The sequence below is a fragment of the Panicum virgatum genome, chromosome 6K (assembly GCF_016808335.1).
Source record: "Panicum virgatum strain AP13 chromosome 6K, P.virgatum_v5, whole genome shotgun sequence".
Classification (NCBI taxonomy): Eukaryota; Viridiplantae; Streptophyta; class Magnoliopsida; order Poales; family Poaceae; genus Panicum; species Panicum virgatum.
The window spans coordinates 40,220,602-40,248,552 of NC_053141.1; the positions used below are offsets into that span (position 1 = coordinate 40,220,602).

The following is a 27,951-nucleotide window of genomic DNA, read 5'->3' on the forward strand; positions in this document are numbered from 1 at the left end:
CTATTTATTTACAATTCTTTGATAAATATTTCTTTTCCATTAATTTGTTCGCGGCGCCAAATTATTTATTTATTTTATAGATTAAATTATTTCATGATGTTGATTTATTTGTTCGCGATATTTATTTTATATATTTAAAAGTTCACTATGTGTAATATTTTGTTCATTGCATATTATTAATTGTTCATTATGTTTAAATCATTGCATATTATTATTTGTTCATTATGTTTAATCTTCTGTTCGCGGAAAATAATTATTGTTCGTGTTCTTAGGATATTTGTTCCGAGTAGCTAAAACTAATTATTTAGTATTAGAAAAATATTTTTTAAAAAATATTGTGCAAACATAGTCAAGTGTGATCTTGGTTTAAAGATTTTATCATAAGAAAGATAATGGTGCACTCAAAATTTAATCTTGATGTTCAGTTTAAGAGCTATAATTTTTTTAGTTTCAGAATTGAGTTAATTTCCTGAATGCCATCAAAATTTAAGTCAATTCCTTGAATGCCATCAAAATTTAGGCTATCCCTTTATTGCCACTAAAATTTTATTCCAATCCTCTCAATGCCATTTCTGTTAGATTTCGGATGGAAACCGTAAAATCACTGTACAAACACGTTAAACTCCGATCTGTCTAATTTCTTTGTTCCGTTTCTACCCCCGAACCCTATCCCTAAATCCCGACGCCACCTCACTCCAAGGCCCGCCCGCACTCCCCCACCCCCCTTCGGGTGTGCCGCCCACCCCTCCCCCTACCTGCGCCCCCCCCCCCCCCCGCCAGGAGGCCCCCGCGCTGAAGGAGGGCGGCGCAGGAGGGCGATGCGCCCCCGCCGCCAGGAGCCCCCCGCGCTCGTCGCCGTTGATCCGCGCGCCAGCACCGCACCAGCACCGCCGATCCGCGCACTAGCACCGTGTCAGCCCGCCGATCCGCGTGCCAGCCCACCGATCCGCACGCCAGCACCGCGCGCAGGGACCACGGAGGGGCGCCAGCACGCGATGGAGGCTCCAGGACACTCTTGGCTTCCTACAGGGTGAGATGTTCATCTTCTTCTTTACTGTTGCGTTGTTTGAGCTGCAACTAGAAACATTTAGTGCAGCGAAGCAGGAATACACTTGCTGAGGTGTCTGTGAAGGGTAGTAATGGGTACAAATGTGTTGTCAACCTAGAATAAAGAACTTGTTCTTGCAGAAAATGGCAAGTCTCAGGCATTCCCTGCAAACATGACATTACATTTATCACATATCTTGGGGAACCTTTGGAAAAATATGTTGATATGTTCTACTCAGTTGACAAATTCAAGGCTGCATATGAGGCTCTAATCCCTGCCTTACCTGATAAGTCACAATGGGCACAATCTGACCATAATTTTTTCATGCATCCACCACTCCTAAAACCTACAGCGGGTAGAAGACAAAATGAAAGATTCAAAGGATGTACAGAGGGCAACACAACAAAAAGGAAAGGGTCCCATCAATGCAAAGTTTGCAAAAATTATGGCCATCGCTGGTACAAGTGTAAGGATGGTGACCCTGATGACATAGCAGCAATGCTTCCTGAAAAGTGAGCATCATATTCCTTTTCTATATTTGGCTTGTTATCGATTTTGTTGCATTTCTCCCTGATTAACTCTTTGTTGCTCATGCATAATAGGGGTCCGCTAAAGAAAAGGAAGACAAATGTTGCACCACCTTGTGAGAGCAGCATTGTACCTGTTGGTCCTAAAATAATGCATTTTCCTCCTAGGTATGATCTGCACACCTATATTCTGATTTTTTGCAATACTTTTTCATTCAATCCTAATTTAACATATTTGTATTATTACAGCTGGAGTGCCTCGGTTACCTTAGGATCTGGAAACTCAGTCAGGTGCATATCATATTGACATATCATTTTGTTACATCGTGCTTGCTACTTTTCTCATGTACATAACTCATGTGCAGGTCTGGAAGTGGTTCAAACCAACCTGAGCCACTTTCCATGGAGTACCCTGCGCTACCTGCATGTGAGACCACACCACCTCCTGCCATCTCCAAGCCTACGACAAAGAAGGCAGCTAAAGGGAAGGCGAAAGAACCTAAAGGGAAGGCGCAGACAGCTAAAGGGAAGGCAAAGGCAGCAGGGAAAAAGAAGAAGAAGAAAGTTTCAGTGCCACATGATAGTCCGGCAATGGGTACTAGAAGCAAGACCACACCCTAGAAGGACAACCCTGCATCACAAACTAGAAGCAAAAGAAAGTTTCCACTTCCAAATCTCAACTGCTAGTTGATGCAGTTCATTTTGTGGCACTCTATTTTGCTTGGTCTTTGTGAACCAATGTCATGTTCTTTTGTTAAGATATTATCAGCTACTAGGTGCTGCTAGTTCTTTCTTTATTTGCTAGACTAGAGTACTCTATTTGCTAAGGTATTGCGAGCTACTAGTACTTTGCATGCATGACTGTGCGTATGGACAGCCATGGTTGATTGGAATATGCCTGTATGGACATCAATGTTAACATGTATGGCTGTTTTTATGGACATCACTGAAGCTTATATATGTACATAGATTTATAACTGTCTACATGGCATAGAAGGGATGGCACTACAAATATTTCATCCATGTCATACAGGGGGCAATAACGTCTTTTTCACCTAATTTAACAGTCAATCTAACAGCCGACTCACGGAATGACACTGAGGGGATTGGAGTAAAATTTCAGTGGCAATGAAGGGATGACCTAAATTTTGATGGTATTTAAGGGATTGGCTTAAATTTTGATGACATTCAAGAAATTTACTCTTCAGAATTTGCATGTAGTTGATGACATCAGCATTTCCGTTTGCTTGTGCATACATGCAGCTAGCTGGCAGCAGCACGCATAGCACTAAATACTCCAACAAAATACTGCGGCGTTGAGGCGATGGATGGGGAAACCGTCACCTGAAGTGACAGGTAACAGCACCCGCGGCCTTCAGCTACACAAGTTTGTTGCGACCTGGTTTCACTTGGAGCCCAAAGTCTTGGTGGCCTAGACTATAATTCTGCTTGGACTCAGGTGCCCAGGACATTTTTTCATTTTTATATTTTTTAAAAATTAAAATTTCAAAAATATATGTCCATTTTGAAATATTTCAAAAATACCCCCCGGTCGACCCCCCCATAGGGCGACAGGCCTTAAGTGAATTTTTTTTTTCAAATTCACAATAAGGTCCCTGGAAATTAAAAAAAAAACCTGTCGCCCGTTAGGGGGGCGACAGGGGCCTGTCGCCCAGCCCACGGGCGACCGCCGCTGGGCCCAGCCCACGGGCGCGGCAGGGGGCCTGTCGCCCCCCCCCCCCGCGGGCGACCGGGGGTACCCCCCTATATAAGCTCAAGCCCTCTCCTTCCCTCCTCATTTGAGTCCGAAAATTCCACCAAAAATCCAGAAAAAAAGAGAGGAGTGAGGAGAAGGAAAGCGGCGAAGCCCTGCCGGATTCAGCACTTGTGATCTGCAGGTTAGTACATTTAGTTTAAATATTGTTATATTTAAGTATTACGTATTTTAATATGAGTAATTTGATTTAATTAGTGCTATAGTAGAACCATTTAAGTAGGAGTTCAATGATACTTTAGTTTGTAGTTACGTAGTAGTAAATTAGTTTAGAAAATTAGTAGAACCATTTATGCAGTATAGAATTTGAGTGTCATCACGTAGTTATGAATACTTATACGTTGTAATTGAATTTCATACTTAGTTTTTACGTATTATTGAATAAGGTAGTGAAGTAAAGAGTATAACTCGATAAGTATTATGTGATATACAGATATGTCGAGCAAGATGCAGTTTCAAGTATTTTATGGTGAATACAATGTTATGTATGGGCCAAATAGAGTAGATCTTTCTGCCTTTAAGCGCACATCTAGCGGCATAGATAAACCTCTGGAAAGGAGTTTTGGTTCCATATGTAAGTGGCTGCAGCGTGGGTTCCATGTTGATCCGTTGACACATGTGATCACTGTCCAGTCTCTTGTTAATCGGGAGGTAGAAAGTAAATTATGGGAATTAATGATGATACACAGCACTGATGACTGGCAGAAGTACATGCAAGCAGCTCTAGAGCGTGGGTGGCCTCTGGCCATTCTGGTTCAAATCCGGGAGAAGACACAAAATGAAATCCAACATTGTGCAGATCAAGGAACTCCGAGTATTCGAAGAGAGACCAATTATGTTGAGCAAGATGAGTCAGAAGAGACAGAGAACCAAAACATGGGACCACAGGGCCTTGCTGATGAGGGAGAGATGATACATAGCATTCTGGACGAGATGGAGACAGAAGACCAAACCGCAATAAAGATGGAAGAATATGAGGACTCATCTGATGACGAGCAGTACTCATTGCCAAAAGAGTGGAAAGAGCATGGTTTTGGCAGTCATGTCGCAGAAGATGTACGAAATCAGGAGTGGGAGTACAGAGGGAATGAGGTAGTGCAAGGTGCAACATATCCAAACATTGAAGCCGTAAAAGATGCTGTGAGACTATGGGCAATCTCATTAAAACGAGAATTCAGAGTCGTAAAGTCTGGCAGTAAAGAATATGAGGTGAAGTGTGTGAATGCTGGATGTCCATGGCGAGTACATGCATTCAAGGGAAAATGGAAGTCAAACTGGAAATGTTCCATTGTCACAGAGCACACTTGTTTGCTGTCAGAAGTTCTTCCCTCGCATCGCAATATATCATGCGACTTTGTTGCAAAGCAAATGTATGGGTTTATTATGAACAACCTAAATTATGAGCCAAAAATGATTGTTCGACACATTGAGCAGACTTACCAGTACACCATCAGTTATTTGAAGGCATGGCGGGCTAAACAAAGGGTGTTCGAGATGCGGTTCGGCACATATGAGGTATCATATGATAACCTACCTCGTATGTTATCCCAGGTTGCTGCTAGAAATCCTGGAAGCTTTTATGACACATACCTTTTACCAGCCGTGACTAGGGGACAAAGAATTATGCAACGAGCCTTCTTTTGCATAGGTGCTTCTGTTAGAGCATTTCAGTTTTGTCTTCCGGTGATCTGCATTGATGGCACATTTTTGACTGGAAGGTATAAAGGTCAGATACTCACCGCAATCGGTGTAGATTGCAACAACCAAATTGTTCCGCTCGCATTTGCATTTGTTGAGAATGAGAACATAGACAGTTGGTATTGGTTCCTTGAACGAGTGAAGAATCATGTTGTTGCTGCACGTCCAGATGTGTGCCTTATTAGTGATAGGCATGCAGGTATCCTGCAATCAATACTGAAATTGCAACGTGGAACTGCGACAACGCCTCCATTATGGCCTGATGTCCAAAACAGGTGGTGCATTAGGCATATGGGTGCAAATTTCTATGAACACTTCAAGAACAAGGATCTTAAGAACCTGTTTAAGAGATTGTGCACCCAAAATCAACAGAGAAAATTCAATGCATTATGGCAGATGCTTGATCAGTTGACTGCAGAGCTAGTGAAGGTAAGGGCATCAGGAGCAGGCACGAGTCAGGCTGCAGAGGCTAGGGATTCAATTGAGAAGCCATTTTCACACTGAATTCGAGGTGCACCTAAGGAGAAATAGTCATTCCTTTATGATACCAACGGAATACGGTATGGTATTCAGACAACGAACCATGCAGAGTGTTTCAATATGGTTATGCGTTCTTGTCATGCCTTTCCACTTGTGGGAATTGTTGAGTTCATCATGTATGGGTGCATGAAGTATTTCAGAGAGCGTTACACGGCTGCAAGCATAAACATCAGCAACCCCCAAATTCAGTTTTGCAAAAGAGTGACACAATATATGCAAGAGAAGATTGAAAAGGCCAAACTGCACCGCGTCATATCCACAGGTACAATGGAGCATAGATTTGAGGTTCTATGTAAGAATAGAAGTGGTCGTGGTATCCGTAGAGATAAAGTGGTACAGGAGAGTTTGATTACAGTTGATGGCAAAACATTCTGCTCCTGCATGAAGCCTAAGTTATTGCATATGCCATGCTCCCATCTCATTGCGGCATGTGCAGAGTCTGCGTTATAGGCAGGACTATTTGTTTCACCGTACTTCAGCAAGGAAGCAGCTGTATCCACATGGGGACATGAGGTATACGGGATTGGAATTGTGGGGCCTTTCACTCAGGATAATGAGAATAAGATGTTTATTCCTGATCCAGCCACTAAGAAAGGCAAAGGCCGCCGTCAGACACGTCGTATTCGGAATGGTATGGACGAGTCGGAAGCAAGCAAGGCACAAAAGCGTTGCAGCCAATGTGGATCATTGAGTCACAACTACAAGAAGTGTCCTCAGAATGCACTTCACGATGCTGTTGACGTCGGTCCTTCCGGAAATCCCAGAGATGGAGCACCTCCTACGTTCAGACGAGCATCGGCGAGAATTGCTCGTGGAAGGCATTCGGTGTCATGATCCACAATTGTATTTCATTATTTGTAATATGTAGTAATGAAATATGGCAGGTATATAATGAAGTATTATTGTATTTATGTGTCCAGTTTGTATGAAATATATATTTACCTATGTGTTCTCATATATTTTTGAATGCAGGTATGGAGATGGACTCCTTGCTAGACCCAGTGATCGACTCGAGCCACAGGTCTTACTTTGCAGCTGTTGAGCACCAAGCCCTAGAGGTGCTACGTCCTCGTCCACCCGGCGAGGCGATCTCTATACACCACGATTGGTGTGACCGGTATGTAATGAAATATTATTGTTTATCACTTTTGTATTCGTCAGTATTCCTTTGTTTCGACATTTTTTGTTTTTTTGCAGGTTACGTGAGGCCGGCCTACTGACTCTGAGCCGTCTTGTCGAGGTTGGGTCTATTCAGCTCGACCGATCCCTCCTGACGGCGCTCGTTGACAGATGGAGGCCGGAGACACACACGTTCCACCTCCCGTGTGGGGAGATGACTCCTACGCTGCAGGACGTGGCCTACCTCCTCGGCCTCCCTATCGTCGGGGAGGCTGTAGGTCCGCGTGTGGTGGCGGCCTCGTGGAAGGATGAGCTGGAGGCCCGTTTTGCCCTGGTTGACCGCGTGGACGAAGCAGGTCCGATCAACCCGCACCCGCGAGCAGCAGGTCCTTCGAAGACCTGGTTCCTACAGTTTAAAGTACGTATTCATTGCATATATAAATTTAATTGTTACAATTCACATGTTCCATTGCCAGTTGAAACCATTAATCTTAATTGTTTATGCAGCCTGCCTTGTTGGCTGCGGATGCCGACGAGTACAGTGTGACCAGATCGCTGGAGGCGTACCTACTCTGGTTGTTTGGTTACATCATGTTCAACAACACTCATGGCAACTCGGTCGATAGGATTCTCCTTCCGTATGCACGGGAGATTGCGGATGGGGACGAGGACGTACCGCCCTACAGCTGGGGTGAGGCGGTACTTGCAGCCACTTACCGTGGACTCTGCGATGGGTGCATTAAGACACATGGGAACGCTATCCTGTCAGGGTGCCCACTACTGCTACAGCTTTGGTCGTACGAGAGGCTAGCCGCTGGTCGCCCCTTGGTCAGCCACGAGCCTTACCACGGGGGCATGTACGGTGACGAGGACGACGAGAGGCCCACTATGGGAACTATCTGGATCTGGCGTCAGGTATGTTCGCAACAAACCTAATTTTGTTATTCATTGTTACATGATGTATTAGCGCACTTTTAATTTTACTTATTCGGAATGCAGAGGTCTTGGGCACATGCGCGGGTTAAACGCGCATATCCTGAGTTTGTTTCGGAGCTCGACATGCTGACGCCCGAGGACGTTGTCTGGGAGCCTTACAGCCCAGAGGCTGTGGCTACCCGTGCACCAGCAGACCTGTCTTCGCACTGCTCCGCGAATGCGAGCCTGTGGCTTACTTCCGCCGTCCTGGTTTATGACATCACGGTTGAGGCATATTACCCATGGAGAGTCAGAAGACAGTTTGGGCAGCGCCAGGAGTTTCCGGTGCCCACCGCGTTGGAGCGTGTCAGTCGCCAGGACCACAGGTAATTATGAATGAACTTGGCTCATACATTCGTGTCGAATCTAATGATTCTTCGTGGTCCACTTTGTAGGTTGTCAAGGAGTGGCTTGCCGTGCTCTGATGATTGGCTCACCAAGATCCAGCCGTGGGTGGACCAATGGGAACAGGCAGACGAGCACTTGGTCCATCCAACAGGACCACACACAGATAGCTCCTTTAGGGCTTACCTCACCGGGTACTTACCCCGGACTCGGGCTCGTCTGGTTTTTGTTGACACTCACCCGCAGCCACACCAGGCGAGGCCTCAGGATGGCTATGCCCGACACCACGTGGAGGCACTAGCTGGCGCGGTGAGTCTCTTGATCATATTTGCATATATATATATATAATCATATTCATAAGATAATTCATGTGTTTGTAACTTTACTGAATTGATGCAGCTTCGCCTTTGCAACATGATGGAGACGGACTGCTCGACTTACCTGACGAGGGTACGTGCCGGATCCCCAATGACCCAGTTTGAGCAGACAGAGGCATGGTCGAGGCAGCGTGATCAGTTGCGTCAGGTAGCGCACAACTTCGGAAGCAGTGTGCAATACGAAGTCAGCCACGGGTCGTCTCAGGCCTCGTCGTCGTTCCCGTGTCCGTCGACCATGCACGGGCCGACGTCGCAGTTCTTCCCAAGTGCAGGTAACGTACATATCTCTTTAAAATTACATCCAGTGTTCCTACATATTTACTAATATCACATACAGGATACGATCCAGCTACTGCGTTCGGCCATACTGGAATGTTTAGAGGGACAGCACCAGTTGGCGGACCGTATCCAAGGATGGTACCGGGGCCACAGATACCGGCCTACACAGGTTAATTTATGTTTCGTATTTCGGTTTCTACATGTCATTACGAAATATACGAGCGTACGCTAACATTCACATTTTTTGCGTAGGATTCTACCCCGATGCGGGCGCCGGACCTTCTTCTTCCTCCTTTCGACCAGATAACGAGACATTCACCTTAGACGACTTCGACAGCTTGAGTCCAGAAGAGCCTGCCGCGCAAGGTGACCCCGATGTCTTGGGGTATTCACAGCTAGGAGGAGCACCACTTGGGATCTCTCAGCAGCAGACACCGCAGCCCCTTGCGCGTCCTGAGCGACAGGTGAGGTCTCCGGATGTTCTCACCTACTCCGAGGGACATGTCCGTGCCCAGCAGAGGGCTAAGAGGGTCCGACGCCCTAGGGGTGGTTAGATGTATATGATGTTTATTTGTAATGAGATAGCTGTGGACCGCTTATTTGTATCCGATGTTTATGATTGTGGTAGGTTACTTGTCATTTGTTTCTATAGATATTATTGATGTGAACTTATTATGTTTGTGGGTTCCATAATGCTCGTGCGATTTTTTCCCGTGATTTAATGAAGGACAAGTTACGTGCGGTAGGAGTTAGCGGCCGAGATCTTGCCGACGATGATGACGAATACACGCTCGAATAGCTCAAAATAGATCCCTGGAAAAATAAAAGTCCCTGGAAGAAAAGAGGGGGCCTGTCGCCCCCCAACCGGCGACAGGGGCCTGTCGCCCGAGGGGTGGGCGACAGGCCCCTGTCGCCCGTTGGGGGGGGCGACAGGTCTCCCCTTTTTTTTTCTCCAGGGACTTCGTTGCAAATTGGAAGAAAAAAAATTACACTTTGAGCCTGTCGCCCTATGGGAGGGCGACCGGGGTATATTTTTGAAATATTTCAAAACGGACATATATTTTTGAAATTTTAATTTTTAAAAAATATAAAAATGAAAAAATGTCGGTGCCCAGCGGCCGTGGCCCATTACTAAACGGGTCGAACCGGGCCGGCCTTCAGATGAAAGACGTTTGACGAAAAGCCCGAAAAACCTATGTCTTCCGGAAGGTGGGAACTCAATGTACCTTCCACTTTAAGATTAGTGCAATGAGAGATGAACGGTTATGATTTTTCTTTTATCCTTCTCATCCACATGTATCTTAGGCATGGAGCACGTGCAATGATAGAAGTCTAGAAGAGATTGGAAAAGCAACATAATTGCATAGATTCACATGCACAGGTTGCTTGCCATTGAAGGTTTCAAACTTCAAACTCGTTTTTCTCTATTGTTTCATCCAATTTCAATTCCGTTTAAACTATAATACTTCTTTGAATTTTCTTAGCAAAATGAGATCTGATATGCTATATTTTTATTTTTCTGATAAATCCAACATTTTAATTATTCTAGCCCAACAATTTAGGTATACTACTTCAACATTGTAGATATACAATTTCAATATTGATATTTAAGATATTGATCTAGCTTATTAAAAATGTTGAATTTTCGGTTAAGAGATGTTGAACCCACTATTTGAAAACGTTGAAAATCATTTTCTAAAAAAATAATATTGAATATCACTACTGGTAGGATAAATCAACACTTTTAGATGCAAAGAGATAAAATGATAATAAAAAATTAGTACCATACCTAACTGATGATAGGATCATAATTTCATTTTATCATACACTACATCACGTGGCTCTGTGTGTTGATCCGTTCATAATTAGTTCCTGTATGCTGCCTATTTATGAGTTGAAAATATGCAAACGGCACAATTTATGGTTCGTGGGCCGTTTTGGACCTTTTACGTATATACTATTGGGCCGCTAGTAGATTAAAGATACATGAATTTATTTACCACCTTCCGGAAAGCCCGGTGTTTTTTCTATTTTTATATTTTTTAAAAACATTTTTTTATAGAAATGTATTTTTGGTTTCACAATTTACAGTTTTATACCCCTACCGCCCGGCAGGGGGCCTACCGTCCGTCTGCCGGTGTCGGTACCTCTGGACTAGGGTACCCCCTCTTGCTATGTCAAGACTCGCGTAGTTATCTGTAACTATGCCCTAAGAAGCTGAACAACCGGACCCCTGGGGTCCGCCTCCACCACACCGGACCAACAGTCCCGGACCCGCTTCTCGCTCGGGAACGGGTCCGGTGTCACCACGTGTCCCGAAGAGAGGAGCACTGAGCCAAAACAGCCGGGTGCCCCGGACCTCTCACGGGCTCCCGGACCCCATATACTATCCGGACCCCTTAGCGGGGAGGGAGCAGACACCCCGCCTAAGGGGGTCCGGAGCCGCCACATGTCCGCAGGCGCAGGCACGCGCACGGCCACCTAGCTTACTCGGGAAGACTCGCCTACCTACCGCATTCAATGCAGGAGACGTTAAGTGCGCTCTGCCACAACATAGCCGAGGAGACTTTTGCAAGGCTGTACTGCTGATCGTGCGTTACCAAAGCGCGCAGTACAGCCGCTGGCACCACCCACGCCACACGCGTCAGTCTGCTACGCCAGTTAGACACAACAGCTCGGCAACGGAGTATCATAACACCTACGCGGTAGACCCAACAGTCTACGCGTGCAACCTACACTGCCTCAACGGGCGCCTCGCCGATGGGACAAGTGAAGACTCCCTTCAGTCAGAGAGTCTACAGTGCAATAAAGTGTATCCGGGAAGATATTCTCAACTACTGTAGCACCATTCGTGACTTTTTATAGTAAAATTTACATTTTTGTTGGGCCCACCTGTCGGGGTCCAACGCCTGTGTACGCGTCCTCCTTACGCTATAAAAGGGGGACGCCCGCTAGAGAATGACTCAGGGCCGAGAAGGGGGCTCTAGAGGCAGATGATAGACTCATCCACAAACTCTAGAACAATAGAACTCTCAGTGGACGTAGGGTATTACGCTCCGGCGGCCCGAATCACTCTAAATCCTTGTGTGTTCTTGTGTTCTTGCTTCATGAGTAGATCTGAGGAATAGGTTGCACTTTCCCGAGTAACCACCCTCCGGGATTAGGCGGGTGCACTACGCCACCCCGGCTGTGGCCCTCCTCCTTGAGCCACGACAGCCGGGCGGCCGACCCCCTGCCGCTCCCCTGCCGGGCGGTACGGACCTATATGTAATTAAAATTTAAGTGCTATCGCATGGAGGCCCCTACTGCCCGGTGGAGGGGCGGCAGGCTCCCCCAATATAAAAGTAGAGCCCCCCACACCTGCATTTGCAGCAAACAACATTCATAGAGGGAAAAAGGAGAGACGTGGGGTGAGGGAGAGAGTTGCAATAGCGAAGCCCTGCCGGATTCTGCACATGTGATCTGCAGTTCACTATAGCATTAATTAAATTAAATTGCTTTACAATATTAATAGATTCATACGTAACTTACCTGCAGATCACAAGTGCGGAATCCGGCAGGGTTTCGCTGTTGCAACTCCCTCCCTCACCCCACGTCTCTTTTTTTCCCTCTATGAATGTTGTTTGCTGCAAATAAAGGGGGGACCTCAGCTTTTATATCGGGGGGAGCCTGCCGCCCCCCTGCCGGGCGGTCGGCCTGCCTGCCACCCCACCATCGGGCGGTAGGGGCCTCCATGCGATAGCACTCAAATTTTAATTACATATAGATCCCTACCGCCCGGCAGGGGGCCGACGGGCAGTAGGCCCCCTGCCGGGCGATAGGGGTATCAAACTGTAAATTGTGAAACCAAAAATATATTTCTGTAAAAAAATGTTTTAAAAAAAATATAAAAATAAAAAAAAGGCGCCGGGCATTTTTTCTATTTTTATATTTTTTAAAAACATTTGGTACCCACTCCATCCCACCCTGCTGTGCTTTGTCCGCCCCCTCCCTCGGTCCCTCCCAATGCAGCCGGAGCCGGCCGAGCCGGACCAAAAATCTCACCCGAGCGCGAGGTCGGGGATCTCGGTAGAGGCTGGGTCGTGGGTCCATTTCCAACGACCGGGTCGCTCAACGACTCCGCCCGCCATCCCAGGCCTCGCTCCCCGCGATCCCCTCCCCCCCATCCCCCGCCGGCGCAGCCGCCGAGGCGGCCGCAAGGAGGGCCACCGATGAAGGGCGCCTCCAACTCGCAGCCGGGGGCGGGGGCGCAGGCGCAGGCGGGCCGGCGGCGGCGCTGGGGGCTGCTGCTGCCGCTCCTCGTCGGCGCCGCCTTCCTCGCCGAGATCGCGTTCCTCGGTCGCCTCGACATGGCGAAGAACGCCGAGGCCGTCGAGAGCTGGACCACCTCCTTCTACCGCCGCTCCGCCAACTGGGGCGAGGGCGAGGGCGGGGGAGGCGACGGGGGCGACGACGAGATCCGGCGGTGCGAGGAGCGGCTCGAGCTGGAGGACGCCGTGCCGTACGACCGCGACTTCGACAGGGACCCCGTGCTCGTCGGCGGCGCTGCCAAGGTCTCTTTGCTTCCATATGCCCCCTCCCTTCGTGCTCTTAATTTGAGTTAGGACTTAGGACAAGTTAGTTTTGTAACGACGGGATCTGCTGCTCAGGGGTATCGAATTTGTTCCATAAATTCCAGCAAAATCTGCGCTGTGAAAACTAGACCATCTAGCCTTAGCATTCGTCAAATGAACTTTTCAATACTTGGTGAAGCACGACACCATTTTATGCTCGCGGTTTCTTAAGTTTAGCTCTTGATTCTGTATTTTATGGAATACTGAGTCGCCTGAGCAACCCATAATATAATGAGCAAGTCGTTGAATGATGCAAGGGGCTTCTTCAGATTGCTTGTGGTCTGCTTGTATGTGCATCATCTGAAACAGTGCCACTAGTTCCTAGCTGATTGTCAAACCTTAAGCTTGTGTATCATGTATCCAGGTAGCATCTGGCTTAACTAAGTTAACGAGAGAAAACGAGCCTGGTAGAAATAAGGCCACAACAAGCGAAATGCTTCATTTTAGTTTCTATTCTTGTTCTGTCCCATACTGGTCATGCTTGGCATGAGAGCTGATGGCCTTGTCCCAGCCTAACTGCTCTATTGGCTGGTTTTTTATGTTCAGTCAAAGGTCTAAACCTAGAGTACCAAACCTTAATACTAGATTAGTACTCTCCTCCATGAGTGCTAATGGGTGGCTGTGGAAATGTTAATTCATGTCATCTCTGCTGCTACTATTTATTGCTAAAAATTTTAATTGGAATAATTTGTACAGAGGAACGTGATAAGTTTGAATAGCTATGGTTTGGTAAACTGGCATTTGGCATTTATTCTTCTTCAATTAAATATTGTGATATTTACTCTTTGGAGGGAGGAAATCATATTGCTGCTAGATTCGAACAGATCTGGTGTCCTGTTTATGTAGAGAGAAGTGGAAGCAGTGTTTAATGTGTTAAGTAGCAATTTCTGAATACGATGGAGCAATAAATTCCCAACAGTGACTAATTAATACCCTCCTTTCTATTTTATCCTCTGTTACAATTTTTATTGTTATGAAAGCTCTGGCCACTGGGATGTCTTGGGTTCTAGAAGCAGTGGTAGAACTTGCCCAAATTACAGAGGGGGCCGCCTGTAGAAATGAAATGATAGATTGCCAGTGAAAAACCCAGTACTAAAATTCACAGAACAGTGGATTATGGAAGGTAAAATACTAGTTAACAGCCTAGCATGCAGCAAGCAATCAGCTTCTTAATTATGCATATTATACCAGAATGAAAAGGGGGACACAGCCCAAGCTGCTTGGCTTGATGCTCCAACCTGTTATGGAGGATTATAATAATGTGTTTTTGGTGCCAGTGCTTGTTTCACTTTACGTATGTTTGGGATCGCTGATGATGAGTTAAACTAGACTTTTATTGTAAACTGATGTCCTAGTTTACGTAAGAAAGGCAGTGTTGAAAGCTTTTTGTCTAAAAAATGCTTTTGGAAATTTGATCTGTGTTGCGGTGTTGTTCACTCAAGCATAAGAGGTGCCAAGTGTTTGTGTTCACACTGTTAGTGGCATGAAGTTATATATGGAAATGGTGTTGCATATCCTAACATTTGGACCATCCATAGCTTGCATTTCTCCTGTCTTCATGATACTTATGTGTTTCTTTTTCTCACTCAGGATTGGAACAAATGTGCTGTAGGATGTGAGTTTGGGTTTTCTGCGAGTAAGACCCCTGATGCTACTTTTGGAATAGCGCCAGATTCTTCTGTAGAAAGCATCCTCAGATCAATGGAATCATCTCAATATTATTCAGGAAACAATATTGATGTGGCTCGAGGGTGGGTAAGAACCAAGTTATTTCTGTTTGGTGATTTCGTACAACATTCTTTACCTGTTTGAAATGACTTTCTAAATTTGGTAAAATGAACTTCAACAGTTCTCTACATTTAATACTGCTTTGGTTACAAAAATTTTATTTCCATATATGGGATATTGACGCTAGAACTAGTTTCTGTCTCCTGATATCCATGTTAAGGAGTGCAGCGCTTATGGACTAATGTGAACGTAGTTTATTCTTATTGTTTATGGTATGCAAGAATGTATGGACTATTATTTGAATGACAAATACCTATTGCTTCCTGATGTTTAACCATTGTCATTTCAAAGAAAGAGGAAAAAGCAATCAGCCACGACAGGCTCATCCGCTGGAAATGCTTTTGATCTTGAACTAAGCATTTTGTTGATTGCTATCCTCATTCTGTACCATGTTTCGTCATTCATGCCATGTTATTCAGCTTTGAAATTTTGTCTTCAGAAGCAGGATTTATTAATATTGAGAATCATTTTTTCTAATGGGCTAGCAATTTCATTGCCTTCTATTACAGGAGAGGATACAAAATTGTGATGACAACCAGCCTTTCCTCAGATATACCCGTTGGTTACTTTTCATGGGCTGAATATGATATCATGGCACCTGTGCCTCCAAAGACTGAAGAAGCTCTTGCTGCAGCCTTTATTTCCAACTGTGGTGCACGGAACTTTCGTTTGCAAGCACTTGAGATGCTTGAAAACTTGGATGTGAAAATTGATTCATATGGTAGTTGTCATCGTAACCGTGATGGCAAAGGTACACCTTCTCTGCTGTATGTTAACATCATCTTTTTCTTGGTGTCATTGTTGGCACACAAATGGGATATTTTCTGTTCTGCTTGCAAAAGTAGCAGTGCAAGAAATTAGGGTGGCAGATAAGCTACTTATTTTGTTGTGAATAAGAAATGCTTGGTATCGGTACCCAATTTTTACTTATCTCACTTCGTCATATCGAGTAACAAGTAAGCCGCATGCCCTCCCTAATCCACCTATTGCTTCCAGCTCTCACTTCCTTCTGCATTATGGCTTGGAGAAAGTACTACTGGCATTGTGTGGGCTAAGATCTCCCATCTTACTGCCACCCACCAGATCCAGACCTGTAATTCACTATTCTATCTCTTCACGGGCATACCAATGTCACCATCTATAGTTGTAGTAGATGTGAGGGTTCACCTAACCGGTGGGAACCGGTCCGGTTTGACCGGTTACCGGTCAAACCGGTCCGGACCGGTTCCGGTTTGGGCCGGTACCAAACCGGCCCAAATTCAAAATTTAAATTTAAATTCAAAAAAATGAAAAATTCCCAAAAAATTCCTAAAAATACTTCAAGGTGCGACAAATCTAATGGTGTCAAATTTTCTCAAAAATTCGTTCATTTAGTATAGTTTGCGGGGATTTGAAGTTAAACAAAAAAAAGCGTGCATACAAAAGTATACAAATACAATGTAAAAGTAGTACAAAAGAGGGTTGGAGGGTTCATTTAGACTAAAATATGTTATACAAACATTTATTTAGTATACTTTGCAGGCATTTGAATTTAAACCAAAAAAGAAAAAAATTGAATTTGACCGGTTACCAGCCAAACCGGCCGGTATACCGGCCAAACCGACCGGTATACTGGTACGAACCGGTTGAACTGGGAAGTTTGAATTCAAATTTGAATTTGACCGGTTCCGACCGGTAACCGGCCAAACCGGACCGGTATACCGGAACCGGACTCCTCCGGTTTGGCCGGACCGGTCGGGAAGGTGAACCCTGGATGTGACATCATTAGTCACAGTTTGTTTTGCAGAGGCTTAGTATTATCCAAGGTCCCTGTTTTTCATTTGCGTTGATAAAGGTGTGACTAGTAAAACAATTAAGGTGTATATGTAGGTTTAAGGTCTGTCTGGAATGCGACATTTCATGGGAATCGTGTAGGAATTATTATCGTGCCTTGCCAATTTCCTAGCAATGACAGTAGGTTTGGATTATGGTCTTCTTGTGGGCATGTTCGATGCTCGAAGATATTGTTACGTTCACCTTCGCTGTTTAATACATGCTTTTCTTGATTATTAATCCTTTTATTCTTGATGCATAGGTTCTGTTGTAGGGATGCATTGTATTTGACTTTCGAATTTGTAGTTCATACTTCACACTATCTCTTGCTTGGGTGCAGTGGACAAAGTGGAGACTTTGAAGCGCTACAAATTCAGCTTGGCTTTTGAGAATTCTAATGAGGAGGATTATGTAACAGAAAAGTATTTTCAGTCGCTGGTAGCAGGTAACTGTTTATGCCCACAACTCTCCACTAAATACTCTTCCACCATCGCATGCTGAGGATACATATGTTTTTCATATGTTTAGTTCATCACTATAGGATGAAGCATTTCACCCCATGGGCTGATCCTGCCCTTTTAGATTGTTTCTCTATAATTGCCTAACTGATGCAGTAATTTATTTCCAATTGATGTTGTAAACATGCAAAAAAAACTGCAATATTTATTTTTATCAGCCAAAAATATTCTGAAACGATATTTGTGAATTCTGAAGTTGTAAGTGGAATGTAGTGTAGTGATTGGCTACTTCATTTCCCTTCCACTACAGGTTCTATTCCAGTTGTTGTTGGTGCTCCGAATATTCAGGAATTTTCTCCAGGAGAAGGCGCGATATTACATATTAAGGAGCTTGATGATGTTGCTTCGGTTGCAAAGACAATGAAAAATATTGCTTCAAATCCTGACGCCTTCAATCAGTCCTTGAGGTAAATGCCAAGCCTTGCACAATCATGGTGATTTTGGGGCGATTGTATATTGATTTAGCATGATCTGCAATGAATCAGGTGTCCTGTGTGTATCTATTGGAGTTTAGTTCGACTTTGTATTGAGTGGTGTGTATTATGTTATCAACTTTATTACCTTAAAAAAACAGTTTCTCCTAATAGGAAGGGTATAGTGTGGCTCAACTTTGGTAGTAAAGCTCACCTTGCAAATTCTTGCTTCTGGTTTTGACACTGCCAAAGCATGAAAGCTACAAACCACGGACACTGCCAAAGCTTGAAATCTACAAGCTACGAACTGAATTAATGGGTAAACTGCTTCAAGTAGGCCCCAGGTCACAATCGTGAAAGACTCAATTTCTTAATGATGTTATCAATAGGTTATCTATTTTTAGGAAACCGATTCACATATGGCGTTTTACATTATGGTCCATGTACATACCTTGTTTTTATAAGATCCATGTACATACCATGGGACTGCGCTTGAATGCTCCACTTTTGCCAGTGCCAATGTGAAGAAAAATGGGCATACTGATTGAACAAAACTGTGAGGGTCTCTAGCACTTGTGGAGCGTAATGTACTACTGTGATCCTCTGCCAGTATTAGATTTGACATTACACTCTTGTTTCACACTTAGGATTTCTGGAATTATCTGCTTGCAGCAATTATTTGGTGCATAACTATATGCTGGTATCACAGAGTGTTTTTCAGATTTTCCATTGAAAGTCTATGAGTATATCTTATCTCTCTTGTAAGGCCAGCAGAAACCGTGGCTCGAGAAATTGCCACATCACCCCCAATTAATCTCTCCATCCAATTCTAAATCCTAAGAATTCAGATGGACATACTGCTTAGATAAATACGTTAAACATATGCATGCAAGAACCTGCTAGAATTTCCATGAAGCTAAAACTAAGGTGCTGTTTTGGTTTGGCTAGCCTGTAATCAGTTTACAAGGTGATCTATTACCGTTGTTGTAGAGAGATAGAGATTGGGGAAACACCACACACCCTGATTGGGGGGGGGGGGGGGTGACATTTCATATATATAGCCGAGACGGCTTGATGTATAAGTAAGAGTCTACAAGATTTAGAGTACAAGGCAAGTCAACTATACATATTTCTAATACCCTCCCGCAGTCGAGCGGGAGGATCCCGAACGCAAAGACTGGACCTTAGATAAATACGTTAAACATATGCATGCAAGAACCTGCTAGAATGGGGGGGGGGGTGACATTTCATATATATAGCCGAGACGGCTTGATGTATAAGTAAGAGTCTACAAGATTTAGAGTACAAGGCAAGTCAACTATACATATTTCTAATACCCTCCCGCAGTCGAAGCGGGAGGATCCCGAACGCAAAGACTGGACCGAAAATCAGTAAATAACTGTACAGGTAAGCCTTTGGTCATGATATCCGCGAACTGATGAGAGGATGAAACATGAAGCACTCGAACCTGTCCCAAAGACACCTTGTCGCGGACAAAGTGGATGTCATCTCTATATGCTTCGTGCGACGATGATGAACAGGGTTAGCCGTCATATATACAGCATTGACGTTGTCACAGTAGACCAGAGTCGCTGAAGACAAGGGCATATGAAGCTCCTGAAGAAGCTGACGAAGCCAGCAAGACTCAGCCACAGCATGTGCGACTGCTCGATACTCAGCCTCTGCACTCGAGCGGGAGACTGTGGTCTGGCGTTTGGAAGACCCAGACACCAGATTGTCGCCGAGGAAGACACAGTAGCCGGAAGTAGACCGTCGGGAATCAGGACAGCCGGCCCAATCCGCATCAGAGTAGGCTGTGAGGCGATCCACTGGTCCAGTGCCAATGTGAAGACCAGTAGACAGTGTGCCCTTCACATAGCGCAAGATCCGCTTGAGCAGCGCAAGGTGAGGCTCGCGGGGATCATGCATGAAGAGACACCTGCTGAACAGCGTAGGCGATGTTGGGTCGAGTCAGCGTGAGGTACTGAAGTGCACCGGCGAGACTCCGGTACTGCGAGGCATCCTCAACAGGATCACCATCTGTTGCAGACAGCTTGGATCGAGTGTCAACGGGTGTGGCTGTAGAGTGACACTCGGCCATGCCAGCACGCTGAAGAAGATCCACCGCATATTGTCGCTGAGACAAAAAGAGACCATCAGTAGAACGGGTGACAGAGATCCCGAGGAAGTGATGAAGATCTCCCAAATCTGTCATGGTGAACTCCGAGTGTAGACGCTCAGTGATGCGGTGAAGTAGGGCAGTCGAGGAAGCTGTGAGGACGATGTCATCGACGTAGAGCAGCAAGTAAGCAATATGACCGCCCTCTTTGTAAACAAAGAGAGAGGTGTCCGAGACCGAAGTAGCAAAACCAGAACAGCCAGAGCATTGGCAACCAGTCTGTCCTCCTCAAGTTGAAGCTCCGCCGTGCGGGGAACGGAACGAACGACAAGAGAAGGGCGTCGAGAGATCCCGAGGAAGTGATGAAGATCTCCCAAATCTGTCATGGCGAACTCCGAGTGTAGACGCTCAGTGATGCGGTGAAGTAGGGCAGTCGAGGAAGCTGTGAGGACGATGTCATCGACATAGAGCAGCAAGTAAGCAATATGACCGCCCTCTTTGTAAACAAAGAGAGAGGTGTCCGAGACCGAAGCAGCAAAACCCAGGGTGCTGATGTAACTGGCGAAGCGTTGGTACCAAGCCCGAGGAGCCTGCTTGAGTCTGTATAAGGACTTTTGCAGGAGACAGACGTGATCTGGGGCAGTCGGATCAACAAATCCAGGCGGCTGCTGGCAGTAGACTGTCTCCTCCAAATGACCATGAAGGAAGGCATTCTTCACGTTGAGCTGATGGATCGGCCAAGAGCGAGATACGGCGAGGCTGAGGATGACCCGAATCGTGGCCGGTTTGACAACCGGACTGAAATTCTCATCGTAGTCGAGTCCATGATGCTGTGAGAACCCGCGGACGACCCACCGGGCTTTATGGCGAGCGAGGGAGCCGTCGGAGTGGTACTTGTGCTTGAAGATCCACTTGCCGGAGATGACATTGGCACGAGGCGGGCGAGGGATAAGCCGCTAGGTGCCGTTGTCGATGAGCGCCCTGTACTCGTCAACCATCGCAGCGCGCCAATTGGGGTCGGCGAGGGCGCTGCGATAGTTTGGCCGGGAGTGGTGAGGCGTGAGTCGCGGAGAGCGTGAGGCGGTTCGGTGGCGGTGGAAGGGAGCCCGTCTGAGCCCGAGTCACCGGACGGGACGATGCCGGTGCACGCGGCACGGAGACCCGCGTCAGCCCAAGGGAGGGCTCGGCGCGAGGTATCGGAGAAGGAGCCGGCGCCGCCCTGTGCTGAAGAGGAGTCGGCCGCACAGGGCCCTGGACGTGCTCCGGAGGTCGTAGTTGCCGGACGTAGACGCGGAGAGGCCGGTGAGCACCGGCAGGCTGCCGCTGTACGGCCGCAGCGGCCGGCTGGTGGTCGGCTGGAGAGCCAGCTGGGGCAGAGGCCTGCGCAGGCTCTGCAGGCACGGTGAAGGGCCGGCGGGCGCCAGTGGGGCGTGGCGGACGGGGCCATGCCAAATAATGGCAGGGTTCAGGTCGGCCAGGTCCGACTGATCGATGGAGGACCGCGTTCGCTCAACGTCCGAGGACGGAGCTGGCGCGGGAGGACGACCCTGCACAAGGAAGTCAAGTGATTCCGGTGGCGGCTTGGTAACCGCGAACGGAAAGTTAGCTTCATCAAACACAACATGTCGAGATATGATCACTCTACGAGTGGAGAGATCCAGGCAGCGATAGCCCTTCTGAGAGGAAGGATAACCGATGAAGACGCAGGCTGATGAGCGAGGAGCCAATTTGTGAGATGTCGTGGCACTAAGGTTAGGATAGCACAGACAGCCAAAGACCCGAAGTATGGAGTAATCTGGCATCTTGTGATATAGCCGATGATAGGGAATGTCATTGTTGATGGACGTGGAGGGGCGCCGGTTGAGCAAAACTGCAGCGGTGGCCAAAGCTTCCGCCCAGTAGGTGGGAGGCATGGAGGCATGGATCAGTAGGGTGCGGATGTTATTGTTCAAGGTGCGCAGCATCCGTTCAGCCTTGCCATTCTGAGCGGAGGTGTAAGGGCACGAGGTGCGAAGAAGAACGCCACGTGCAGCGAGGAACGTAGCAGTGGCGTTGTTGACGAACTCGGTGCCGTTATCTGCCTGAAAGCAGCGAATAGGCAAGCTGAATTGAGTGTGAGCGTAAGCAACAAAATTGACTATGATTATGAACCTCTGATTTCTGCCTAAGAGGAAACGTCCAACAATAGTGACTGAAATCATCGACTATCACAAGATAATATTTAAAACCAGAAATACTGAGCACTGGTGATGTCCAAACATCACAATGAACGAGTTCAAAGGGAGCTGAAGTGCTAGATGATGAACTAGTAAATGGCAACCGAAAGTGTTTGCCAAGCTGGCAAGCATGACAGAGACCACGTATGGTATGTTTACATGAAATAGCTGATAACTTATTAAGTGAAGCTATGGCGGCAGGCGCAGGATGACCAAGACGTGAATGCCACAGCAAGGCGGAGGCATCGGCGAGATGACAGGAGGCTGGGGGGCGGGGTGGAGGGGATGGTGTAAAGATCCCCATCGCTATTGCAGCGAAGAATCATGGTCCTGGTCTTCGGGTCCTTCACAGAAAAGCCAAGGGCGTCAAACTCAATAGAACAGTTATTGTCACGAGTAAACTGTCGAACAGATAGTAAGTTGCGTACAAGTTGAGGAGCGACAAGAACATTATTGAGTTTAAAGGTGTGATCAGCTAGAGACAAGGTAGAAGTGCCACGACTACAAATTGGGATAGAAGAGCCATTGCCGACGGTAATGAAAGACGGCAAATGGGGAAGGCGGGAGAAAAGGATACCGTCATTGGAGGACATGTGCGATGTCGCTCCGGTGTCGAGCACCCATGGATTGGCGCCCTGAAGTGCCATCTGGTTCAGGGCGGCAATGAGACCCGCCTGGTCCCAGCCACCTGGCGCAGGGTAGCCGGCGGGCGCCGGCGCAAGAGGCGACACCTGCGACGGTGCGAAGGCAGTGTGTGCCTGAGGGAGCGGCGCCATGGGAGGACGCCACTGCTGCTGTGGGCCCCAGGCCCACGGGTTGAAGCAGACCCATGGGCTGTTGGGCGGGGCACCGGGTTGCGTTCCACTCTGGGAACCCTGGCCGCCGTGCTGCTGTTGGTTGCGGCCACCGCCGCGACCACCACCGCCACCGCTGTTGCCGCCGCCGTTGCCGCCGCCCTTGCCACCGCCACGAGGCTGCGAGGATGAGGGCGTGGAGCGGCAGGAAGGCGAGGTACAGGCAGCCGTAGTCGAAGCGGCAAGGGCGGAGTTGGAGGCGACCTTGTTGTTGGCGAGGCGGAGTTCCTTCAGACGAAGCATGTTCACCGCCGAGGTGAAGGACGGCAGCGGCCTCGTGTTGGCGATGAAATCGGCGGTGTTGGAGAGGCGCGGGTTGAGGCCGTTCAGCAGGGTGAGCACCAGCTGACGGTCCTGCACGGGGTGGCCGACGTCGCGAAGAGCGTCGGCGTTCTGCTTCAGCTGCGCGGCGTAGGCTTCGATGGGGAGATCACCCTGAGTCGAGGAAGCGAGCTCCTGGTTCAGGATGACAGCGCGCGGCTCCTGGTTCGCCTGGAACAGATCACGGATGGCCGTGTAGAGGTCGCGGGCGGTCTAATCCGGCGCCATGGCAAGGTCAAGGACGCCATCGGAGACGGAGCCGTACATCCAGCTGCGCACACAAGCGTCGGGCTGATTCCAGGTGGGATCAGCCAAACGGGTCGCGATGGTGCCGTCGATGTGACCTAGAAGGCCGAACTTGCCGCACATGGCGGTGAAGAAGGCGTTCCACTTGTAGTTGGGCAGTCGGAGGTCGAGCTCGATGGGGACGTGGGTCTTGACGTTGACGGAGGCGTACGGATTGACGAAGACCGGAACGACGGAGTCGTGTGCGGCGGGGAGGGTGCCCTGGCCGGTGCTAGGGCTGGTGGCCGACGTGGTGGAGGACGCCGACATGGCGCTAGGTCAGGGACCCGCGCGGCGGCGGCGCAAGCAGGGGGCTAGCGCGGCCTGGTGGGTGTTGGACGTGCGGGCCGGGCGGCGGCGCACGTGAGTTAGGGTTGCGGAAGGGGTGAGACCAGGAAACTAGGCCCGGACTCTTGATACCATGTAGAGAGATAGAGATTGGGGAAACACCACACAACCTGATTGGGGGGTGACCTTTCATATATATAGCCGAGACGGCTTGATGTACAAGTAAGAGTCTACAAAACTTAGAGTACAAGGCAAGTCAACTATACATATCTCTAATAGTTGTTTTGTGTTTGGTTCCACTGGTCCGTAATTAATTACCGCCGTATCAGTTACCAGACTATACAACATCGATACCACCCACCTGTGAGAGTTATCCTATAGACCTATACCGCTCCGTTCCGGAATCACCCAACACCTGCTTTGCATCGCCACAGGCACGCACGAATACGCAGCACGTCTAATCACTCGCCTCATCTGTCGGTCTTATCAAATCAGCTGTACATAAAGAACCCAACCAAACAAAAAAGAAAAATGTTTTCCATTTCAATGTAACAGATAGCAGAGGCAGCTGATTACATTAACGTTACCATAACAATTGCTGTATCAAACACCGCCTAAGAGTGCCACATTGCTCTATTTATTCCAACAGTTGCCTTTCAAGTTTCAACCTAGCGAACATAAGTGCACCTTGGAGAGTAATCATCCGCAATGCAATTTAAAACACAATCTGTGTGAAGCTAAAACTTTGTCGCCAGCTTATTTTGGTTATCGGAAAAGGAATCATAAATTCATTTTGTTTACAACTCTTAGTAAGACTAAGTTTCTGTTCACTTTCTTTGAGTATTGATTCTTGAATAGTACCAGAATTTCTATACTAAATTCAGAGTGAATACTTCTTAAGCAACATGTGTGTTTGATCCTAGTTATATTGATTGAGGCTTAAAGTATTGCCGTGAAATTTTGTCAAAGGTCATCCTATTAAAAGGAAGAATATTGTCTATTGGTTACATTTGCCACTGCAGTTGTGAAAGATCATCTAGCAGCCATTATTATAGCACCTGTTATGATTTTGTTGCAAACATTAAAATATATCTCATTCTTTGTTTGCATGTGTAGGTGGAAGTATGATGGTCCGTCAGATTCTTTCAAAGCTCTTATCGACATGGCAGCAGTTCATTCATCTTGTCGGCTTTGCATACATATTGCTACAAAAATTCATGAAAAAGAGGAAAGGACTCCAAAATTTGCAAATCGTCCTTGTAGCTGTTCCAGCAAAAAGGGAACAGTTTACCACTTGTTTGTCCGAGAGAGAGGACAGTTTAAGTCAGAGAGCATTTATTTGAGGTATGGAAGTTTTACTGTTGCCCTCAATATTTTTTTGAGATATGAAAGCTACAAAATAACTAAATTAGAAAATTGAGGAATACTAAAGATCTACACAGGTTATATTGATGAAGCTAGATTATAATGACGTAGATTAGAAAAGCAAATACAACTGCACTTCAATTATAGGTCTTACTGGTAATTGAGCAAAGTATCCTGCTAGTTGTATTGGTAAAGAAACTTCGTATGCTTTGTAGTCTTTTAGCTTTTTTGCTCGTTTTCTCACAATCCTGCTGGAGTGCTGTTATGTTGCTCTACTACTGCCAAGTTGTGTTGAGGTTTTGAGTGACAATGTCCATTGTATCTCTTGCTACCTGTACAAATTTAAACACGCTTTCAATCTATGATGTGCAGATCGGGCCAGATAACTCTAGGTGCTTTGGAGTCTGCGGTGCTTGCTAAATTTAGGTCGCTCAACCACGTTCCTGTATGGAAGGATGAAAGACCACCGAGTATTAGAGGTGGGGATGATCTGAAGGTATACAAGATCTACCCAGTCGGTCTAACACAGCGTCAAGCGTTATACGGTTTCAGGTTTAGAGACGATTCGGAACTTGAGCAATACATCAAAGACCACCCCTGTGCAAAGCTTGAAGTAATTTTTGTATAACCACGCTCTAGGCATACTTGTTTCCCCCCATTCTTACCAAACTTCACGGTGCTGAGTTTCGTTGTACTGTAAATCTAGGCTGTTTTTGTGTAGCAGTGAAACTGATGCTAGTACAGATTATCAACCGGGTGTAAATTTTCATCGACAGGCGGCCGTGAACAGCAGTTCCTCCCTTCAGGAACAACCGCAAAGGAATTGACACGTTTTTGTGAAGGATTCATGCAAATTGTTCGCTGTTGCCAGGCTTATTTGAATTTCGACCTTCTAAGATTGCTAACCATGCTACTACATTTTGCTACTCTGCTACCAGGGGACGATGCTGATGCCTTACCTGAACCTGCTGGAGCCTTTGTGTTTTTTTTTTGAAATAAAAAGCCTTTGTGTTTTCTACAGAACCAAGCCACTGTCTTCAGTTCAACTACCTCCTCGGCCGCTGTTGCGCAGGACAGCCTGAAAAGCAGGTGGATGGAAAATGGCATGCCGCGCCATCTGTAAGCTCCGGACGTCGCCAGCTTACACACACTCTGCAAGTGACGCGGGCTGATGCCTGATGGGCATATCCTGCTGATGCCTTTAGCTGGCCATGGAGCCCAGCGGCGACCCCTTCTTTCCCTTCACATCACGGGTCAGTCACACCGAGCTCTCGGCTCTCGCAACCGCGCAGGACGCACGCGACACAAAGGAGGGCGAGCCTCTCCACGTGTCGAGCCCCGGCACCGCCGCTCAAGATCCCGCGGCCGCCGGGGCCGGGCCGGCAAGGCCACCCTGGCCCAGCCCGCACCGGCACCGCCGGCGTGATTGGCTCCCTCGTGGTTTCAGCTCAGCTGCCAGCGTCACCCCACGCACAGTGTGCACAACAACCAGCTAGCAGCAGTGCTCCTCAGCTGGATCCGCGTACTTTGGTCGGGGAGGCAGCACGTGCAACAGTGTCTGTTTAATATGCACGGATAACTAAATAGACAGTTTTACAATAGTTTAGACATATTTTGTCTGTAAAGCTCTCTATGTAATATTTAATACGTACTCTAGTTGTTATTATTTTGCATGAAAGTACGAGCCAAAGCAGTAGACGAGATAGTAGACAGCAACACAATACTCTTTCTTTATTTAATAATAGTCACATCAACTCATTTTACTATCGTGCTGTTGTCTAACTACAGTAGATGTCCTAACGGCTTGCAAAGGGCACGGGCGAGGGGTACGCCCTCGCTGCCCGGCGCGTGCCCTCGTCGTCATCACTGGCTGTCTGGCTCGTCGTCACCGCAGGTACGTACGTACCCGCTCGTTAGCTGGACTCCAACACCTGGTCCCGGGCAACAACCCCACGATAGGACCGGATGGCCCGTGGCCGGGTGTCCGTGTGCCGAACTGCGAGTGCCAACCCACTCACCCCGATCGGAAGCACAAGCTAAGCCGTGAGCCAGTGTGATGGAACTGGCCGGAGCAGCGCCGGGGCGCACACGACCGCCCGGGCGCTGGGTGTGCTCCTCCCCTCCTCCGGAGAGCGGCAGGATTGCCTTCTTGTGGTTGGGGGGGGGGGGGGGGGGGGGGGGGGGGGGGGTTTACATTTGGACAACCATGTACATCTTCACCTCGGATCGCCGGGAGGCCTCGACACATACACGGCAGCTATGGAGTAGTACGCAGCTAGCTAGCTGCACTGAAGGGATGCACTACGGCGGTCTCGGCATGATCAGCCATCTGGGGAAAGAAAGCTAGGATCCCTCGCGCCGCAATGGCCCTGTTTGTTTCAATCTTAAGATCCTTAGATCACGCAATCCGAGAAAAGAATCTCGCATGTATGGAGTGCTAAATAAAGTTTATTTGCAAAAAAATTTTAGGGATGGGTATAATTTTTCGCAATGAATCTAATGACGGTAATTAATCGATGATTGGCTACAGTGATGCTACAATAACTATTCTCTAATCACGCGGTCAAAGACCTCATTAGATTCTTCAGGATTCCTAGCACGGGGTTCTGAAGTTGATTTTATAAACTGGCTTTATTTAACACCGTAATTAGTGATCAAATTTTCATTTGGCGCTGCC

The 27,951-nt window shown here is 47.3% G+C and overlaps 2 protein-coding genes across 3 annotated transcripts; both read left to right on the top strand.

Annotated features, from left to right (window-relative positions):
* Positions 1-973: 973 nt before the first annotated feature.
* Positions 974-2,536, top strand: LOC120712623. Of its 2 annotated transcripts, XM_039998462.1 has the most exons (4): positions 974-1,030; positions 1,651-1,743; positions 1,825-1,866; positions 1,941-2,536. In XM_039998462.1, the coding sequence occupies exons 1-4, from the start codon at positions 996-998 to the stop codon at positions 2,194-2,196; spliced, it is 426 nt and encodes a 141-aa protein (XP_039854396.1). In that variant the 5' UTR covers positions 974-995; the 3' UTR covers positions 2,197-2,536. The 2 variants fall into 2 exon arrangements, with proteins under 2 accessions (XP_039854396.1, XP_039854397.1); XM_039998463.1 differs by lacking the exon at positions 1,825-1,866 and having other exon boundaries at positions 1,941-2,230.
* A 10,232-nt stretch (positions 2,537-12,768) lies between these two features.
* LOC120712625 (putative fucosyltransferase-like protein) lies at positions 12,769-26,148 on the top strand. Its single transcript, XM_039998464.1, has 7 exons — positions 12,769-13,235; positions 14,886-15,046; positions 15,593-15,834; positions 17,236-17,340; positions 17,664-17,820; positions 25,026-25,253; positions 25,647-26,148. The coding sequence occupies exons 1-7, from the start codon at positions 12,894-12,896 to the stop codon at positions 25,900-25,902; spliced, it is 1,491 nt and encodes a 496-aa protein (XP_039854398.1). The 5' UTR covers positions 12,769-12,893; the 3' UTR covers positions 25,903-26,148.
* The last annotated feature ends 1,803 nt before the right edge of the window (positions 26,149-27,951 follow it).

Coding starts and splice junctions, on each gene's coding strand:
- LOC120712623 (XM_039998462.1), top strand. CDS start 996: ATGGAGGCTCCAGGACACTCTTGGCTTCCTACAGG. Junction 1,031..1,650: donor CACTCTTGGCTTCCTACAGG/GTGAGATGTTCA, acceptor CATGCATAATAG/GGGTCCGCTAAAGAAAAGGA. Junction 1,744..1,824: donor ATAATGCATTTTCCTCCTAG/GTATGATCTGCA, acceptor GTATTATTACAG/CTGGAGTGCCTCGGTTACCT.
- LOC120712625 (XM_039998464.1), top strand. CDS start 12,894: ATGAAGGGCGCCTCCAACTCGCAGCCGGGGGCGGGGGCGCAGGCGCAG. Junction 15,835..17,235: donor TCGTAACCGTGATGGCAAAG/GTACACCTTCTC, acceptor GCTTGGGTGCAG/TGGACAAAGTGGAGACTTTG. Junction 25,254..25,646: donor TCAGAGAGCATTTATTTGAG/GTATGGAAGTTT, acceptor TATGATGTGCAG/ATCGGGCCAGATAACTCTAG.